We start from the raw sequence: 17,963 nt of genomic DNA on the forward strand, positions 1-17,963 counted from the left end.
GCGCCGCCCCCAGCAATAAAGCTGCCACCGCCTTGCTGCATCTCCGCAACTACACCCAATCGAGTCCATGGATAATGCGAATTGACTCTTCCTACAAGAAATGATATACTAGTCAAATATCGGGAATTCCCGAGGCTATTATTATGTACGCAGCCTAACATGCGAGCAAAACAACTATAATCATGAACTCGTAGCCTGAGAATCTATCCGCGCCCTTTTCAGTCATTCTCCAAGTCCTTGGGGCTCGGGTCCCCAATACCATCCTCATTGATAGCGAACAGGCAATCGCTCTCAGGGAGACATGGGCTATCATAGATCTTGCAGACCCGAGTCTCACCCCGTCCTTTCTTCAAACTTAACCGCGTCGTACTTGCATGCGCAATAATGTTACCACCGATTGGCTTCTTCGGGTCGGGATTGAACATTGCACTGGGGCCACCATCCACCTGAGCAACGACCTGGTTCGTAATGACGACCGCAATACCAAACTCATCAGCAAGGCGCTGCAGAGTACGCATAAACTTCGCAAGATGTGTTTGTCTCGACGACAGTTCACCACGACCGTTGAAGTCTGTCCGGTACAAAGAAGTGGCAGAATCAACGACAAGAAGCGAGAAACGAGTCTCGCACATCATCTGCGAAGCTTGGTTGAGTAGCTGAAGTTGATGGTCTGAGTTGTACGCACGAGCGTATGCCACATTATCCAGCACCTCTTCTCCCACCAGCCCGTATCGCTGTGCAACCGCCAACAGACGCACTGGTCGGAAGGTACCTTCTGTGTCAATGTATAGGCATTTTCCTTCTCCTCCGCCCATGTCAAAGGGCAATTGGCAAGTCACGGCGAGTGTATGACATATTTGACTTTTTCCTGTCCTGAATTCTCCGAATATCTCCGTTATAGAGCCTGTCTCGATGCCACCTCCAAGAAGGGTGTCTAACTGCTTAGAGCCTGTCGTAATTGAGATGAGTTCGTTTCGTCGCGCATGCATTTCGGTCGCGGTAGTAAAGCCCATCGGCACAAGCTTCATAGCTACAAAATCACGGAGTCAGAGAAGATATTCGCGCACGACTTCCAATGCCACAAGAGCAATACTCACCCTCAACCAAGACCTTGGTGGCTTTCTGCTCCGAAATACCCTTGATTTGTTCCAACAATCGTTTTGGCCTATACCATACGCAATAACATGGTTGTGAGCAGAGCTGGAATTGGGTGATGACACATGATTGGCAAAGGAAAGACGTACGTATATGCTACCGACTCAACAGTGTTGTATCCAGCATCAACAAACAGCTTGATATCCCTACTTGTCAGGCCCGAAACACCCTGTTACAAAAGGCATCAGCACTTGAACTTCACCTACCCATCATCAAGCATATTGTTTGCCGTTTGAATTGCTCACCTCCAGGGAAGAGAGTGGCGTGGGCGCTCCGGGGCCTGGAAGCCCATCGTCATACTCATTCTGAGTATCAGCGTCGGCAGTCATCTTTAACAAAAAATTCAAACTTCTGTAGCGTCAGAACCCAGTGGCCTTTGTAGCAATACTGCAAAGATCCTGGGAGGAATGGCAATAGATGTAGCCTGTTAACCGCGCGCACACGCGTCTAGATCAGTTGCGGTTTCCTGATGTAGTTCAAATTTCAACACTGGATGGATTGCAACACACAATCTAGCTTCCGTGTGCAATAAGGCAAAATTGTCCAGAAACCCGTGGTTTTTTTATTCTATGGTGGCAAATTGCCGTTGTCGCAGCGCGTTATTCAAGTCATGTTGAGATTGTGGACGCGTCCAGGCAGTCGCGACATCACGTGCCCATTGGCATCAGCTTGTTGCCTTGGGTGGGCCATTTACCTACAACTATGAGTCCACTTTATATCTACGTTAATACAGTTACTGCCAGGCCAGACCTGTCTTATTCGATGCGACGCATATGAAGCACATACTTGCTATGTATCACGAACGAAAGGAAAAGAGATACATTTTGTCTCCGTTGCATGTCCTGCGCGCTTCCAGGCGTGCATTTGTTTCGCAACATGATTCGTCATGGTAACCGAGGCTTATCAATGACTAAATGATATCCAACGTTTCGTTCATAGGCCCCTCGATAGTATTGTTGCCATTGCATGTTACATGGTCAACAGCAGAGGCTGCCCGGGAGACTGGCAAAACAACCTGGTCTCGCACCTATAACACGGCATTTGAAAAGCCTTGCGACCTCGTCGGTGATGGCGTTCTACGACCTTCGAGCGTCTCCTGGTTAATGGCTCTTAGTTGGTATATCTCAGCTGGGTTCGTCCGGATATTCTCGTCTATGAGTTTGCTGATTCTCCTTCTGAAGCTCTCCGATGAAGTGCGGCGAAGCCCTGTGTATGCTTAGCTTTTCGAGTCCAGGCCAATATACTTCAGGATCTTACCCTCTGGTGTTGATCTTCTTTTGTAGCTATCGAAGGGCTTCTTGACCCACGAGCTTCGCGCACCAAACCACCTTGAACGACGCTTGTCTAGATCTGGAGAGCATTCCGGTTCAATAATAATGGGGCCATCCAGCTGTAGAGACTGGTTGGTTGGCGAAAGAGAGATGTAGTCTGATTGTCCGTATTCGATGTCTAGAACCTTGGCGGAGTTGCACTGGTCATAGAGGCTCGGGCTAGGTGCCGGTTGGTATGTCCGCTCAAGACCTTGGATGTCATCTCCTGTCAGCGCCATCAACGTCGGCTTGGGTGCCGACGCAATACTTTCAGGTCTACTACCCGAGTGAGTGGTAGACTGTCTCGCAGAACGGCAATCGGGTGTCCATATGCCTTCTACTTGAATTCCCTTCTCCAAAGCTCTAGCACCAAATGGTATGTCGCTCGGTTCGGCCAGCATGGGTTGCATCTCTGCTTTCTGTCGTGCTTCAGCGGTGGCATACTTCTGTGTCTTTCGCCTGTTGTAGGCTAGGACAATGAATGAGTACACCAGTACCAATGCCTTGACAGATCAGTGGAATGTTTGCCAATCTAGTACTGGAATCCTTACCAGAAGACCTGCGAGCGCCTAATCGCAGGTTAGCGACATTCCTCGTTCCCAGGACCTTGGAGATCTTACAAAGCTCAGTTTCTGCCAGAGCGCCCAACCAACCCAGAAATTCATGATGCGTTCGGTGAGTGGGGAGTTTTCTGATGGGGGATGCAGCCGGTGTAGATGCAGGAAAGCAGTAGTCTGAACTAGACACAGGAAGGCCTCTCCCAGGTGACTGCGCTGGCGTAGACTGTAACCGTCACAGACACTTCTGTGGAAGAAGTATGATGTCAAGGTCGGGTTTGTTGCTTCAGTTGTGAGTCCGGGGGTTACTGAACGATGTATGATGCTCGAAAATTGGATTGTGAGAGACACAAGCTACTAGTACCAGGTAGGATAGCAGATAACTGGTCCTTCGTTGTGTTTGGTAGTCGAGGAAGGTGCAGTTATGCTGCAATGGGGGAAAGAAGGTTCGTGGGCGAGGTGAATGCGACATGGTAACAATGATGCCAGCTAGATTCAATAGTGTAATATGTTCTTTCATCAGCGGACATGGATTTCAGAGATTCACCAGGAATAACGTACCGCATATTTTATGTACACCTGGAGTGAAACAGTTTCCATGATGCCATAGTACGCCCAATGAGGTGGCCAGCGAGGTAGATTGGAATGATGGGACGACCATACTGCCAGAATATATACTGCAGCGGAACCGAAGCCCAACACAACTAGTAACATCATGAACTGAAACCTCTGCATTTAAATGCGAAAAACGGAAAATAAAAATAGATAAAAGGATAGCAAGCAGAGCAACAAGATTACTAGCAAAGAAATAACAAGGGAGGAGTGCTCATTTATAAGCCCAAAAATAAAACAGCAAAAAGAAGAGAATAGTAGTTGCCCAGCCAAAGTGCCAATTTCCCTGTAACGGGACGGTGTAATCTGGCGACGCCATCCCGGGGTGGAAATGTCTCTGCAGAATTGCTTCCCTCAAGGGTCACTTCCATTGCTTAGCGCCTCATAGCATCGTGGATTACTCGCACGAGTACAATGACGACCCCGGGATTCGTACCAGGCACCAGTCCCGCTGGCAATTACCTAAGCAAGGTTATTGACTTGGCGGCTGACCTCCCACCGGACTATCCGTGACAGATATTAAAAATTGCTAATATACCTTGCTTATATACTGCTAACTGCAACTTGTATTCACTCTATTCTCGCTCATCACATGGGGGAAATGCAGATTTTTATATTAGATATAATTCGATTCAGTGAATACGACATTACATTACCCGCTCCTTTAGTCGATGTGAGGTTGTGACAACACGGATACACACTAGTAAGGTTCAAAGTGTCCCCCTACGTCTAACCGTAACTGGCCTGTTACATTGAACAAAAACTACAACTCCATGGCACCTAAAGATGCTTTCTTTCATTCCCCCCGCTCTGATATTGATACATGGTTCGTGCAATAGGTGGAACGGTAGGGGTTAGAGTTGTGCTCGAAAGAAGCAACACACATTCAGCGCCACAATAGGTAGACGATGCTGCGATTCCCTCAAGCCATCAACCTGCACACAAAACTTCATTAGAAGCAGCTAAGCCAACAACCTCACACATCTCTAAAGCCCCTGCATCTTCTTCTTCCCAGGAGACCGCCCCAGCGCTTGCATCGACCCGAGCAGCATTCAGCGCTGAGAGAACATCTGCTCCGATTTGGGGCGCATCTGCTGCCACGGCTATCTGTGCACGACCCTTTGGAACAGGTGTGAAAGCGAGAACAGTCCACGTTGGACTTACAACCTGCGACACAGAAACCCTGATTGCAGATTTGGCCAAGGTTGCATTGAGAATTGTCGTTGCAGAGAGGGGCGGCTATTCTTTCCGGAGTAGAGTTGCTGATAGCTTCGACATCGGCAGTGTAGTCGCCACGAACGTCACGGCGCAGAGTAGTAATCAGGCGGCCGGTTCTATCTTCACAGTAGGGTGCGGTAACTTCGCGTCTGATATTTTGGGGGAGAGCAGTGGAAGCGACTACGCCGGCCAAAATGAAAATCGATAGTATCGAAAAAATCAGCGCTGAAAGCTTAGGCATGGTGATAGTTGATAGTAGAGTAGGCTGGGGACACATGATGTTAGATCATATACCCAGACCCCGAATTGAATCTGTCGCCATCTCAGACGGGAGTCGATTATCTGCCCGTAGCAAAGCGTGGAGAGCCTGACCTATACTTTTTCAAGTTATGGTGATATCTAGATCACCAGCGGAATGAGTCAGAGGAATCAATGTGGGATGTCTCAAGAAGACGATAGGATGAGTGATAATACAATCTTAGTAGACGCTCAGTAGATCTGGCAGGCACCTCACCGTCTCAGTTATGTTTGGCAAGAGCTTCACGGGTAGGTGCCCTCCAAGGTGTGTGTTGGCCGCATGCTACTAGGTCGGCAGCCTTCAGAGGCACAACAGTGGAGGCTCTTGCCAATGTTTGATCAGACACAAGAGGCGTGAACATAGCTGCCATTGGGATATGTATAGGCTGTGTATGTGTCAATTGTCGATAGCAATGAAGATCCAGGTAAAATAGGCCATTCCTCTTCGGGCCAGAGCACAATCGACTCGGACGTCTATAGCCTGCTAGCCGGGAAGAGATCAATACATACAGAGCGCATTGCACATAGTATGCTGTTAGCACCTTAAGAAGTCTGCATCAATATAGCTAGTCAGAGGTATCTAGATAGACTTCAATGGAGCACAGTCGGCAGAGGTTGCATGTGCCCCCCTGGCTTGGGAACACAGCCAATGGGATATCGTCTCGGAGAGATTGGCATGTATGAGGATGGAGTTCTGCAAGCCACAACTTCTGACTTATGAAAGTGACGACGCCACTGCAAGTAAGTATGATCTACAGCGAGCTATGTCGCCTTGCTTGATATGAATGAACGTGAGCTTTCCCAGTGGTATTTTCTTGCAGGTCATGGTCATGCAGATTAGCATGCGGCAAGGGGGGAAACAAAAGCAACAAAAAACAATCAATGCGATTTAGTAGCCACTACAGAGTTCAAAAGAACTGTGGGGAGATTGAGGGACAAGGTTAGTAACCATTGAATAGTTAGTCAAAGTAAAATTGTAGTCATGTAGTAATAGCACCAAGTAGACTACGTATACGATGGGTTTGTTGACGTTACCAAGACTAGGAGATGCTTAGTCAGGTGATGAATAAACCCCCTCATAAAAAAGAAACATGAATGGGGCACAATGACGCTATTTCGGACACTAGTATGGAACTACAATGCCTGGGATAATGTCGATGATGATATGCCCAAGTACCCCGGCCTTGTTTTTGACTAGTGAGAGATCAAAATGCCTGGATAGGTTCGTTGCAAACAACTCAGTGGCAAATCAACTGTGTTGAGAACCATTAGTATTTTTTTTCTTCTTCCAAATTTTTTTTTTTCCTTTTACCCCTCGCAAAAGTCGGAAGGACCCCGTCCAACAGAATGTGATTGCACCGCCAGCGGATGAACCACCCTTTCATAAATTGAACCGATGCCCGAGACCGCCGATCATGTGAGGTTTGAGCGTTGTACATCCTGGCAAGCAACTCGCCCGGTTCAGGTCTCGCCATTGTTGCTTGACCACCTCAGCATATTTATTCTCCTGTCAGGGACCCTCCGTCTCTTTGCGTCTGCGCGACTGCTTCCCTTCCTTATCATTCCATCATGGCGCCGTTCCGCAACTTCTTGTCCAGGAAGTCCACTGCCCCCAATGGCGGGGAAGTCAGTGCCGCTCCCAACGATAACTCTGCTAGCCATGCCTCACTCGACACTCATGGCTCGAGTCCTTTGAACTTCAGGAAGAGTTCGGAAAACGAACCACCTGAATATAAACTCAGTGGTATGCCACCGGGGACCCTTTCAATGGATCCTTGATTTACCCCGCTAACTCTATCCTCTTCCCGCCAGTCGTCGACGCCAATGGAATCTACCATCCCGTATGTGAACCACTACCGTTACAATCACATGGCGGGTCTTATTCGCATGCGGAACAAGTAACTCACATGTCAATAGCCATCACCTCCAGAGAAACAGGGCTTCTGGCGCAAGTACCCTGGTTCCCCGAGATCCTCGCACCATCGCGATCTCGTAAATGAGAACGAACCCTTCTCGATATCTCGCGAATCATTCGATTCGTATCGCCGATCATTTGTAATGACCCATCCGTACTTGATCTCACTTTCTCGTCGCAAGAGTGACTTACACTGCGCCTCCAGGATATTTCCGCCCGATCACCCGTATGCTATACCGATGCGATGCCATCTCGAACCTCGCTCGACTCTCGAGTCTCCCATATAACATCAACACCATCTACGCTATACTCGAATCTAAGCAAGCAACCGGAAGCCATGGAAGAAGAGCAATACGAAGAGGTTGCGCTCGACGACGAGGAGGTCAAACCGAAGCGGAAGAGCATCTTCTCTCGGTTCGGTGACTTTACAAACGACTCCTCCCAGAACTCCAGTACCTCTAAATCTTCGACTCTTGGATTTCATATCCCGGGACGTAAAAGAGGGCCAAGCAACCCGGGCTCAGAACTAGGTACTTTTAAAGCACCGCCGGTTAATGCGGATTCGGAGGTGCATGATGCGTGATACGAGCGCAGGGGGTGTGTAACTATATTCTGGGTAATTCATAATCTGTAGGCGTCTGGATGGGGATTACCATTGAAGTGTCATTTTTTTCCTTTGCTCTGTTCAATCACCCTCGACAGTTGTGCTTGTTGCTTGTCTGATTCATTTGTGTGGGTTTTGGCTTAAATCTAATCGCATTGCGCGCTGTCGGGGCTTTGCATCGGTGACTTTTTGATGTTTCTTTAGATTCATCGATAGAAATTCCTGCATGCGAAATCTTTCTTTTTATCTGCATCCATAAACATGACTAGATCATCAAAACTATCCAATAAACAATCAATAAACCAATAAAACCAAATCATCTAATTCACAATAATCCAGACCATCACCCGCGGGAACCCCATTAGATAGATAAGTTATACACGGACAACCTTTCTTATCAGCAAATGCAAACAAAACAAACCCAACCAAATCTCGACCGCCCTGTCCCCCGAAAAAAGCAAAAAACGGTTAGGGAAAAAAAAGTCCATTCTCCGGGACAAATTGAGCAAGCTAACCCGCGGGCGGCGTACCATTTTATATATTTTTCTTTCCTATCTCATATCCCCGCCAGAGAAGTTTTTCAGTTTTTCTTCTCAAGGGTATAGCCTTTTTTTGTTCGATTTTTCCAGACATATCCACCATGGTCGGGGTAAAGCGTCGAGTAGACGCCGGTGACGAGCGCAATGGAAAACGGACCAAGACGCCGGTGTCCGTGCCCGCGAAGAAGAGCAAGTCGTCTGCGGCCCCCGTGAAGGCTTCCAAGTCTGTGGTGTCGAAGAAGGGCGATAAGGGTGGAAAGAAGGATAAGAATACTTCTAGTAAGAAGAAGGCGCAGAAGGAGGAGTTTGAGTCTGAGGATGATGATGATAATGAGGATGATTTTGATCTGGATGATGTTGATGATTCGGAGATTGATGCTTTGGATGATGAGGATGACGATGAGGAGGAGGATGTTGATATGGAAGATGTTGAGGAGGAAGAAGATACTGGGAAGAAGTCCAAGTCTGCGGATGCGGATGCTCAGCAAAGTATGCTTGATTGATTGATCGAAATTTCTCTCTGGTGAAAGTTTTGGCACTAATGTGTTGCTTTTTTTTTTTTGTTCATTTAGATAAGTCTACGTCGCGCGAATCGCATGCGAAGCAAAAGGCCCTCCTGCAAGAGCGCAAGGCGGCCAGACCCAACGCTGATATGATCGGTCGCTCGAAGAAGCTGTGGGAGCAGCTGCGTCGCAAGTCTCATGTTCCGCTCGAGGAGCGGAAGAAGCTCATCAAGGAACTTTTTGAAATCATTACTGGTCGTGTGAAGGACTTTGTCTTCAAGCATGACTCGGTCCGCGTCATCCAGACGGCCCTCAAATACGCCAACATGGAGCAACGGAAGATGATCGCCACGGAACTGAAGGGTAGCTACAATGAGCTTGCGCAGAGCCGGTACGCCAAGTTCCTGGTCGGAAAGTTGATTGTTCACGGTGATGCTGAGGTTCGTGATTTGATCGTGCCTGAGTTCTACGGACATGTCAAGAGACTCATCAGACACCCCGAGGGGTCCTGGATTCTCGATGATATCTACCGCACCGTTGCGACGAAGGAACAGAAGGCGAACCTCCTGCGTGAGTGGTACGGTCCGGAATTCGTCATCTTCAGGGATGACAAGAACGGCCCGCCCGATGCGGACCTCTCTAAGATCCTCGAGGCGCACCCCGAGAAGAGGGGCCCCATTATGCACTACCTCTGGGAGCTTGTCAACCAGCTGGTGCAGAAGCGCAACTCTGGTTTCACCATCCTGCACGACGCCATGCTGCAGTACTACCTTAACACTAAGCCGGGCAGCTCCGAGGCTAACGAGTTTGTTGAGCTGCTGAAGGGCGATGAAGAGGGAGACCTGGTCAAGAACTTGGCTTTCACCAAGTCCGGTGCCCGGGTGATGTCGTTGAGTCTGGCTTACTCCAATGCCAAGGACCGCAAGCTCCTTACCCGCTTCTACAGAGATACTATCAAGATGATGGCCGGCGATCTCCACGGACATCTGGTTCTGTTGACCGCGTACGAAGTTATTGATGACACCAAGCTTACATCGAAGCTGGTCTTCCCCGAACTCCTGAACCAGGGAATGGATGCCGAGGCTCGGAACGAAGAGCTGCTCTTCCAGGTGAACGACTTGACAGCGCGTATCCCCATCCTGTATCCGTTTGTCGGCGACCGGGTCAAGTGGCTTCTGCCTGACGGCGACCATGAGTTGCTGAAGGAGGTTCGTGAAATCCGCAAGGAGACCTCCAAGAAGGACCCCGAGCTTCGTCGACAGGAGTTGGTCAAGGCTGCATCGGCCAACGTGCTCGAGCTCATTGCCGCACGTGCCGATTCCCTCCTCGAGACGAGCTTCGGATGCCAATTCATCTCCGAGGTGCTATTCGAAGCCGATGGAGACAAGAGCGCCGCATTGGCCGCTGTGGCCGAGGCCGCCAAATCCAGAGCCGACACCAAGGACTCTCCGTTCGTGGGCCGGTTGCTCAAGTCACTGGTTCAGGGTGGACGGTTCAACCCCGCCGAGAAGAAGGTCGAAAAGGTGCAGCCTCCGCTCAACTTCCACGGTCTTCTTTACGAGCAGATCCAGGAAGAAACCATGTCGTGGGCCACGGGATCCAATGTGTTCGTCGTGGTGGCTCTTGCGGAGTCGGACGACTTCGAGAAGAAGGCCGAGTTGTTGAAGACATTGAAGAAGAACAAGAAGGCGCTGGAGAAGGCGTCGTCGGAGACCAGCAAGGATGGAAAGAAGGGCAGCCCGGTCAGCAGTGGTGCGAAGCTGCTGTTGGAGAAGATCCGGTAGAGAGTCTTTCCGTTTCGGTCCCTTAGCAGGGGAACATTGTAATATTGGCCGGGATTTTTTTCTTTTACTAACGCATTTCATTTGCTCATCGAGGTGTTCGTTGGATTCTTATTATATTGATTCCTTTTTCTTTATAGGTGATATCTCCATCTGTACAGGGTCTGTGATAGACATGGGACCAAAACGAGTCAGAAAAAAGCATTTTGATATTTATTAATTATTTATTTAGCATGATTCCAAGACGTAGCAAAGTAATGTATTGTCGTACATTACACTTCCTCATAGTTAACCATAGGAACGATAGTGTAAAGGTAGGGTAGCAGCGAGCGCAGAAATGACACCCCCAAAACGGGATGTTACCGCCCCCATGGCCCCAAGATTCTGAAACTGCACGTCCCGCGTTAAAGACGCCACACCCAAGAAGCCGGAGAAGTTGTACAGCTTCCTCCCCAGGCATCTATCTACTCCTGATGTATCTAGCAGGTAGCCTTCCGGAGGGGATGGTGTTTCATAATCTCAGGGGGAGGAGGTGATCTCAGCTCTGTACGGAGTGAGTCAGTAGTCATAGTAACTTAAATTAGTATGGCCGAATGAGGTTGGTTCCATGGTGCAGCTGAATTTAGGCCGGACCGATCGTTAAATGACGATCTCCGGGATTGGTTGGTGGTTCAGGAACCGGGCTGGAACTGGGCTTGTTGATGATGCAGTGATAGTAATGATGAGGGGGGGTGGAAATGAATGATCATTTTGTATCCTGGAAGTCTTTCAAGGTTTAGTTAAATGAAATGCATGCACATCAGTAGTTGTCTGTGGGTAACCGAGAGGGAACAATGTACCATGGCTTAGATACTAGATACTACTACTACTACTACTACTACTACTACTGTAGTAGCTACTGTACATCCCCTGTCTGTTCGGTTCTTTGGTTCGGTCTCACTCCACCTTTCCAGTAGGTGTTTAGTTGCTCCATCTCTCTACCATGAACCAGTAACCCACTTGTCTCCTGAGGATTCTTATCGTCCTCAACCGTTGATTGAGGATCTCTAGCGACAAGCTCAGATCCCTGCCTAATTGAGGTTGGTAGAGAAAAAGACGAAGGGAAAAAAAAGGCAAAAAAGGGAACGGGTGAGAAAAAAAAAGCAGGGACAAGAATAATTATGGCAGTGGAAATTTCCCCAAACCCAGATTGGAATTGCCCCCCCCCTCCCCGAACACTTTCTTTTGGTGTTGGACTGAACTGAACTGAATTGAACTGAACTGAACTGGTTGCATTCGTTGAACTGGCAATTTGACTCCTCTTCTTTCCTTTCCTGTTCGCGTCCTTGCTGCCTTCTCTCTCTCTTTCCCAAATCTTATTCCCTCCTTTCGGTTTCCTTTTCCTTCTATTTCTTTTTTGCTTCTTCCCGTCTTCGATGCTTTTAATAGTTAATGCTTAATTCTAATTTGTTTTTATTTCCCTAATTTCTAATCGAAGTCCACGCTGACCTCGCCTGCCACCGCCCTCCACACTCGCTGATTCGGCCAGGGTAGTGCCCAACCTGTCTCAGATTGACTTTGCGATTGCATCTCTGCATCTCCAGCAGCAGATCCCCTCTTGCAGATATTACCACACTGACCTTCATCCCTTCAATCCTGGTCCTACCTGCAGGCCCAGACCTCTCCAGCTGAACCAGACGAGCCTTCATCCCCTCCCCTGGTTGCAGATGGCCTGGGTCTGAGCGCCGATTCCTGTCGTGTGCTGGGATATACTTTAATTTCTTTCGTCATTTAGAAACCATACACCGGCCTCAACAGCTAGACAGCACGGTATAAGCATGCTGTCCGCCGAGGATGCTGGACACTCTTCTCGTCCACCACCACCTCCGATCCCCCCATCGCCGACCCTATCGAATCCCGATATGATCTTACCGTTCGACCACAATGAGCGCGAGTCCTCCACCCCGTCCCCGCCATTCAACCTCCCCTCTTTGTCCAACCTCCAGTCCTTTTACGAGAACCGCACGGCACCCGATGATGTTGACGACCAGGGTCGAGGCGTTGGTTCCGCCGGTATTGCTCTCTCATATGGCAGCCGGCCTCAGAAAATGGGTTTCTCGCGTCGCATGTGGCCAACTGAAGTTCAGGATTCTAGTCGTCGATTGTCGGACATTGGGGAGGAGGATAGTGTCTCGTCGTCGCCGGCGCACATGAGGACCCTTCCATTTCTGTCTCAGGCGGGTCGGATGGCGGGTTCGCCTGTTTCGCAACGCGAGACGGCTGAGGCGGAGGCTAGAGAAATGGCGGCGTGGAGCAGCTCGTCTAGCTCGACAATTAGTGGTGCTAGCGACTCGTCGCAGGACGCCGCTAAGGACCGCCAGGGGAGTCGCGGTACGGTGCAAAATCCTCACCAAGTCCCTGAAGGTGTACGGTCTGCGATTGACAGTCTGGAAGGAAATGGTTCGACTCCCAGTCTAATGGCGACCACGGAGAAAGGCGGATCTGGGGTGGAGCTCTCGTCGGCTGTTTTGAGCACCGAGGCGGAGAGAATTCTGGAGAATGCGAAGAAGCGCCTCACGGTATGTTGACAATGTGTTTCAGGTCCCGCTTATGAAATCCCGACCAAAGGCTAACTATCGCACTGGTATGCAGCTCATGGAGGGCAATCTAAGCCGAGCCCGTACGTCAATGCGCGCGTCCCCGTCGCTGTCGGCATCACCAACGCCATCCGTGGGTCACCAACCCCTGGGACTGGGTCAGCCAGTTGGTGGATTGTACCAATCCATCTCCCGTGCCGACCGCAGAGGCTCAGCTAATCGACCACGCGCAACCTATACATCATCCCAAGACGCAATTAATAACAATGGTCATTCCCGTGTTCACAGCGAAACCAACTTACCTTCTGCGGCGCAATCGAGTCTGCCTGCCGTTGAGCGCAATCTCTCCCGGTCGGTGAGCGCTCTCGGCTCAACCACGGCCCCCAACCTTCATCATGACGAGCGAAGCTTCCGCTATGATCCAACGCGTGCGTATCTCACCCATCGTGCGTCCGTGTCATCGATGCAGAGGCCACAAATCCGTTCTTCGCCTCCGGTGTCGAACCCGCGAGCCGCCTCTGATTCACCGAAAGGCTTGGGCATTTCCGAGGAAGTAATCGAGGATGAGTCTTCGGAGACCATGAACAGACCCAATTCGGTCCAACCAACTTATGAACCTCCCTCTCGATCCCAGTCGCAGCTGCAGGTGCGGGATCTCCAGGATCAGATGAAGGGCCTTCACATCAAGATATCTAGCCTAAAGGTTAGAGCCCAGGAGGATAACCTACGTCGACGCAGCATGCAAAGTTTGCGGACCCCGAGCCCTCTTTCCGCAACGGACCAATGGGCACCCAGTGCAGCGGAGGTGAAAGAGCGCCGGACCAATATTGACGCTAATACTGGCAATGGGCGGTCTGCTGGATATACGCAAGATAGCCAGCACCGCAGTGACTATGGAAGTGCAAGATATGAGCCCGAGGTTGGTGTCTCCCGTCAGACAAGTCTATCCCGTCAGACGAGTCAGAGAAAACGGGAACTGCCTTCTACCCAGGGATCGCATGCCGAGCCGACCTACGGGGGCTACGAGTCCAGGGAGGACGACGATGACGGAAAGTCTGTTGCAGGGACAATCTATGAGGACGCAGAAGAGGGTGAATATTACATCAATGGTGCCGATGATGGATTGGATCGCCAGGCCTTGGACGAGATCTTGCGCGAACCCCTGGATGATGATGAGTTTGATGATTCGTTGGAGGCTTTCCCAGCGGCTCCACAGAGCTTGGAGGATACACCGCACGAGGAGCGAGAGGATGCCTTCGACTATGAGCATTTCATCCTACATAGCGCTCTAGGAAACTACACGCAGGCTCGCTTGCGACGCGAGAGCAATGTTTCTACCTCGTCTGTGGAAACGACGCGGCCGATCGACCACCGTTCCACCCGCCATTCTCGCGCAAATAGCACTACCTCCATATCCACCGTGGCGACGTTTGCTACGGCTACCGAAGGGGATCGTGATGATCTTGAAAGTGTTCTCTATTGGGACCGGAAGTTCAACGATGGTAAGGGTTCATGAAGAGCATCTCACAAGGCGTGAGTAACTAATTGTCACTAGAGCTACGCAACAACCACCCTTCGGATGTAGATGATTCCACTGGCGCCCAATATGGGGACGGAGAAGGAACCCCCCGGGCCATTCGCAGACAGCCCAGTCGCCGGGATAAAGCTAGCCTCTATCCTGAGACCAACTTGCCTCCGCGACGGTCAGACTCTGCAACCACCGGATCTACCACGCCGACATCTTTGGTATCATCTCTCGTGTCTACCGTCCGCGCAGCTTCCAGCCCTCACCCGAGTGCCACTGCAAAGGGGAACTTGGGCTTGAACGATGATGACACTCATCTCTTAGAGCGGCTGTTCCAGAGTCTGGGCAATGTCTGCTTGGACCTGCAGAACATCACGACGTCCGAGAACCCGGACCCGAAGCAGGTGCGATTACTGAGACGGCGCCTAGATGCGGCTCGACGCGTGTTAGATGGGGAGCTTGATACGTAGATTGTACATAGTCCTATGTTCCGCGGGGAAGTAATACTGCCGGAGCTATTCGTGCTTTTGGCGTTTGTTGATGAGGCAGTCTGGGCGAGAGCCTTTGCTATGATACCCTGACATTCGATTTAGCCATTGCATGCATACACTTATTGGATTCACATATATTATACATACTATCCTTCTATTATATTAGGAAGAACAGTTGCCAGTCGGTGCTATAAGCACAAAGACCATGGCCGAGTCACCACAGCGAAACTTCCTTTCCGAATCGGGAAAGTGGAGGTCACGATAAGGGGCTTCCCGATAAGGCAGTCCCCGCCCCCGCGCACGTGTTTGGCGATGCGACGCGCCGCGCGAAAGTCCGCTGCATCCACGCAGTATCTATTCGGTACTATCATTCTTACCTTTTCCTTTCAGGGCATTCGCTGCATCGTGCTCTCGGACCTCTCAAGTCTCAAACCCTCAGTGTGGGGCTTCATTTACAACCTCGCAATAATCTTGGCCCGATCTGGTGCGTTCAACCTGCATGATGCCTCCTAAATATAGGCTTACCCTTGGCACAGAACGGGTCCCCAATTCGGCTCATCCACTAGCAAAATTTATAATTGTTCTCAGTAAAGTGGAAAGCATCGTCAGAGGATAATCACAACGCCATTTTGGGAAACCAACTTAGCAAGCGCACGCCAACCGGGGATACTGGTCCATCTTCGCGGATAATAGATCCAAGAACCAGCCAGAGAACATAGTGACGATGCCACCCCCATCGAGGCGCCTTCTGATCTTCCAGGAGGCGCGTAATCCGCAAAGCCCGTCCGAGATTGTGTATCTTCCCGTCAATAAACTGGGGCTACCGATTTGCGGCGATGGTCCGGAAATGCCTTCCATGTTGGAGCTGCCGTTACGGATCCTGAAAGCGTTTACGGATATTTTCAATCAGCCGAAGTATAAGGGGTGGTGAGTGGTGGTTCTTTTGAGAATGTTTCGCTTAAGGAAAATGCTAATGTTCAGCTTGATGTAGGGCGTTGGTAGGTGCTGGGCCGTACCACGATACTTCTGTAGAAGGGAAGTATTATGCTGTGGTGCTAGAGCAGGTTCAGGAGGTCACGGTTGCCTAATGTGTGATGATGATGTATGATGGATGGTATGCTTTTTCATGTTGTATGATCATGATGATGAGATGCCTTTTGCCTGTCCGCTCCCTATTTAGTTGTTCACTCCTTCCTTCCTGTTAATGTCTTCTTATTCTCTTTCATAGATGTGGGTGGACTTGTGCTACTTTTTGATTCCCATTCTTTTTGTATTAACTGTGGCTGTACTAATGGTCAAATTTCTCTTCTACTCATTGTTATTTGGGATACGCTGAAGACTCTACCTTTACTCTCGACCTGCGCTGCCTGGCCTTCTGTGGTTCCTAACGCTAGAGGACTGAGGAGACAGCTAATAACAATAAACGTCAATAGCCTTTGTGAAGTGCCTCGCATACTACAGTAAGTCAACCCATTTACCTTGCATTCAGCCTCACATGAATGATACAGTTATACCCAGATTCTAATCTCGCATTAGCTCCTTCATCTTATTGTTACGTCGTACGCCACCAGAATCCAATGGTCTGCTATCCTTTCCAACGATTCCAGCTACGTATATTCTGACACCCACTAGGCGCCCAAGCTTTTATTTCTTTTCGAGAAAGACAATGACCGATATTGGCTGTCGGATGCTACGGGTCTCCCGATAGCAGATGGCTGTCCTCTGCTTGACCTGACAGACAAGGAATTGGTCTATGAGACAGAGCTGCTGATGATGGTCACTAGTGCCATGGAAGCGAAGTTGATGCCCTCGAATTAGTAAGTTGTGCTTCGCCTATGAGACAGTAGCGTGAGTGAGACCCTTGCTGAGCAGCCGCAGCAACTACCTTGCTAGCTATAAGATAGCTGAAACCTACTACGTGTTGCTTGAGGAACGCCTTGATAGAGGACGATTTCCGGCTATATCACCCGCATCTAACTCAGCGACTCTCGATGATGGCGATTCCGTAGGTTCGGACGATGAGACGCCCACAACACGTTATCCGCCAACCTACAGTCTCTCGGACGGTGAGGATAAAGATTGTGCCGCTAGTGAAATCGTGGCTCCCTCTCAGATCACCACCAACCCCAGTACTTCTAGCGATGGTGGCATCTTGACTCCCTCTCAAAGCACCGCCACCACCAGAGCTTTCAGCACTGTCGACGTCAACAAGAGCGATGATCCCAAACGAGACGAGTTTATCATTGGTGACTCTGACGGCCGTTCAAAAGACAAAAATCCAGTTTCCAGTACTGGGAGTTCTTACAAAATCCCCGAGGTTGCTACCAACTACGACTCCGATAGGAATAGCGAACCTATAAATAATGGCCACAGCCGCCGCCAACCAATCTCGACAGACGAAGTGCCACCACGCCAAGGGCCTTCCCAGGCTGCGACCAATCTGATCTCGCAAATTGGTCGTTCAGGCCTAACATGGGGAGGGATGGACCTTTCAACCGGTCATTGTATTCAGTTTGATATTAACAAGGCGCCTATCCCAAAATTTGTTCAGGTTAGCCCTAATACGGAGAATCCAAGCAGACCAGACGCACAATCCAAGAGCAATCGTTTTACCCCATCAACGACTCGCAAGCCTCTCCCTCATCCTGTGGCAACTGATGGCATGTCTATTCGGCGTGATAAGCCTTATTGGACCGAGTTTGGTTTGCATTGGCCGCCCCCTGATGGGCCACTCTATCTGCCACCTTTAGACCCCAATGACCCTTATAAAGCACCGGACAGACCGATATATATGAACGGGCCGTCTCAATGATATGGCTACACTGGTCTTAGAAAGGTGTTTTACTTGGGCTCAATTTTTCTTGTGACACCTCTCATTGA

The 17,963-nt window shown here is 49.9% G+C and overlaps 7 protein-coding genes across 7 annotated transcripts; 5 read left to right on the top strand and 2 right to left on the bottom strand.

Moving 5' to 3' along the window:
- Nucleotides 1-218: 218 nt before the first annotated feature.
- On the bottom strand, nt 219-1,484 carry BO85DRAFT_364257 (recombinase RAD51; the record flags this gene model as incomplete). Its single annotated transcript, XM_025655691.1, has 4 exons — nt 219-1,030; nt 1,098-1,165; nt 1,245-1,324; nt 1,401-1,484. 4 exons carry the CDS (start codon nt 1,482-1,484, stop codon nt 219-221), a joined length of 1,044 nt encoding a protein of 347 aa, XP_025519411.1.
- A 719-nt stretch (nt 1,485-2,203) lies between these two features.
- BO85DRAFT_183255 (uncharacterized protein) lies at nt 2,204-3,219 on the bottom strand. Its single transcript, XM_025654363.1, has 3 exons — nt 3,086-3,219; nt 3,017-3,034; nt 2,204-2,968 (listed from the first exon to the last, which is right to left on the bottom strand). The coding sequence occupies exons 1-3, from the start codon at nt 3,128-3,130 to the stop codon at nt 2,372-2,374; spliced, it is 660 nt and encodes a 219-aa protein (XP_025518897.1). The 5' UTR covers nt 3,131-3,219; the 3' UTR covers nt 2,204-2,371.
- Nucleotides 3,220-4,420: 1,201 nt separating this feature from the next.
- Nucleotides 4,421-5,060, top strand: BO85DRAFT_435305 (uncharacterized protein; the record flags this gene model as incomplete). The annotated part of the gene is made up of 2 exons (XM_025658515.1): nt 4,421-4,460; nt 4,591-5,060. The coding sequence occupies 2 exons, from the start codon at nt 4,421-4,423 to the stop codon at nt 5,058-5,060; spliced, it is 510 nt and encodes a 169-aa protein (XP_025518898.1).
- Nucleotides 5,061-6,479: 1,419 nt separating this feature from the next.
- Nucleotides 6,480-8,110, top strand: BO85DRAFT_517207 (uncharacterized protein). The gene is made up of 4 exons (XM_025664891.1): nt 6,480-6,893; nt 6,962-6,990; nt 7,067-7,204; nt 7,270-8,110. Exons 1-4 carry the CDS (start codon nt 6,719-6,721, stop codon nt 7,645-7,647), a joined length of 720 nt encoding a protein of 239 aa, XP_025518899.1. The 5' UTR covers nt 6,480-6,718; the 3' UTR covers nt 7,648-8,110.
- Nucleotides 8,111-8,183: 73 nt separating this feature from the next.
- BO85DRAFT_446132 (uncharacterized protein) lies at nt 8,184-10,714 on the top strand. Its single transcript, XM_025659433.1, has 2 exons — nt 8,184-8,696; nt 8,780-10,714. The coding sequence occupies exons 1-2, from the start codon at nt 8,309-8,311 to the stop codon at nt 10,492-10,494; spliced, it is 2,103 nt and encodes a 700-aa protein (XP_025518900.1). The 5' UTR covers nt 8,184-8,308; the 3' UTR covers nt 10,495-10,714.
- Nucleotides 10,715-12,308: 1,594 nt separating this feature from the next.
- BO85DRAFT_484737 (uncharacterized protein) lies at nt 12,309-15,062 on the top strand (the record flags this gene model as incomplete). The annotated part of the gene is made up of 3 exons (XM_025663255.1): nt 12,309-13,049; nt 13,123-14,569; nt 14,623-15,062. 3 exons carry the CDS (start codon nt 12,309-12,311, stop codon nt 15,060-15,062), a joined length of 2,628 nt encoding a protein of 875 aa, XP_025518901.1.
- A 1,201-nt stretch (nt 15,063-16,263) lies between these two features.
- Nucleotides 16,264-17,961, top strand: BO85DRAFT_183362 (uncharacterized protein). Its single transcript, XM_025654364.1, has 4 exons — nt 16,264-16,543; nt 16,620-16,663; nt 16,716-16,900; nt 16,962-17,961. The coding sequence occupies exons 2-4, from the start codon at nt 16,661-16,663 to the stop codon at nt 17,893-17,895; spliced, it is 1,122 nt and encodes a 373-aa protein (XP_025518902.1). The 5' UTR covers nt 16,264-16,543; nt 16,620-16,660; the 3' UTR covers nt 17,896-17,961.
- The last annotated feature ends 2 nt before the right edge of the window (nt 17,962-17,963 follow it).

Source organism: Aspergillus piperis, assembly GCF_003184755.1.
Source record: "Aspergillus piperis CBS 112811 unplaced genomic scaffold BO85scaffold_3, whole genome shotgun sequence".
Lineage (NCBI taxonomy): Eukaryota > Fungi > Ascomycota > Eurotiomycetes > Eurotiales > Aspergillaceae > Aspergillus > Aspergillus piperis.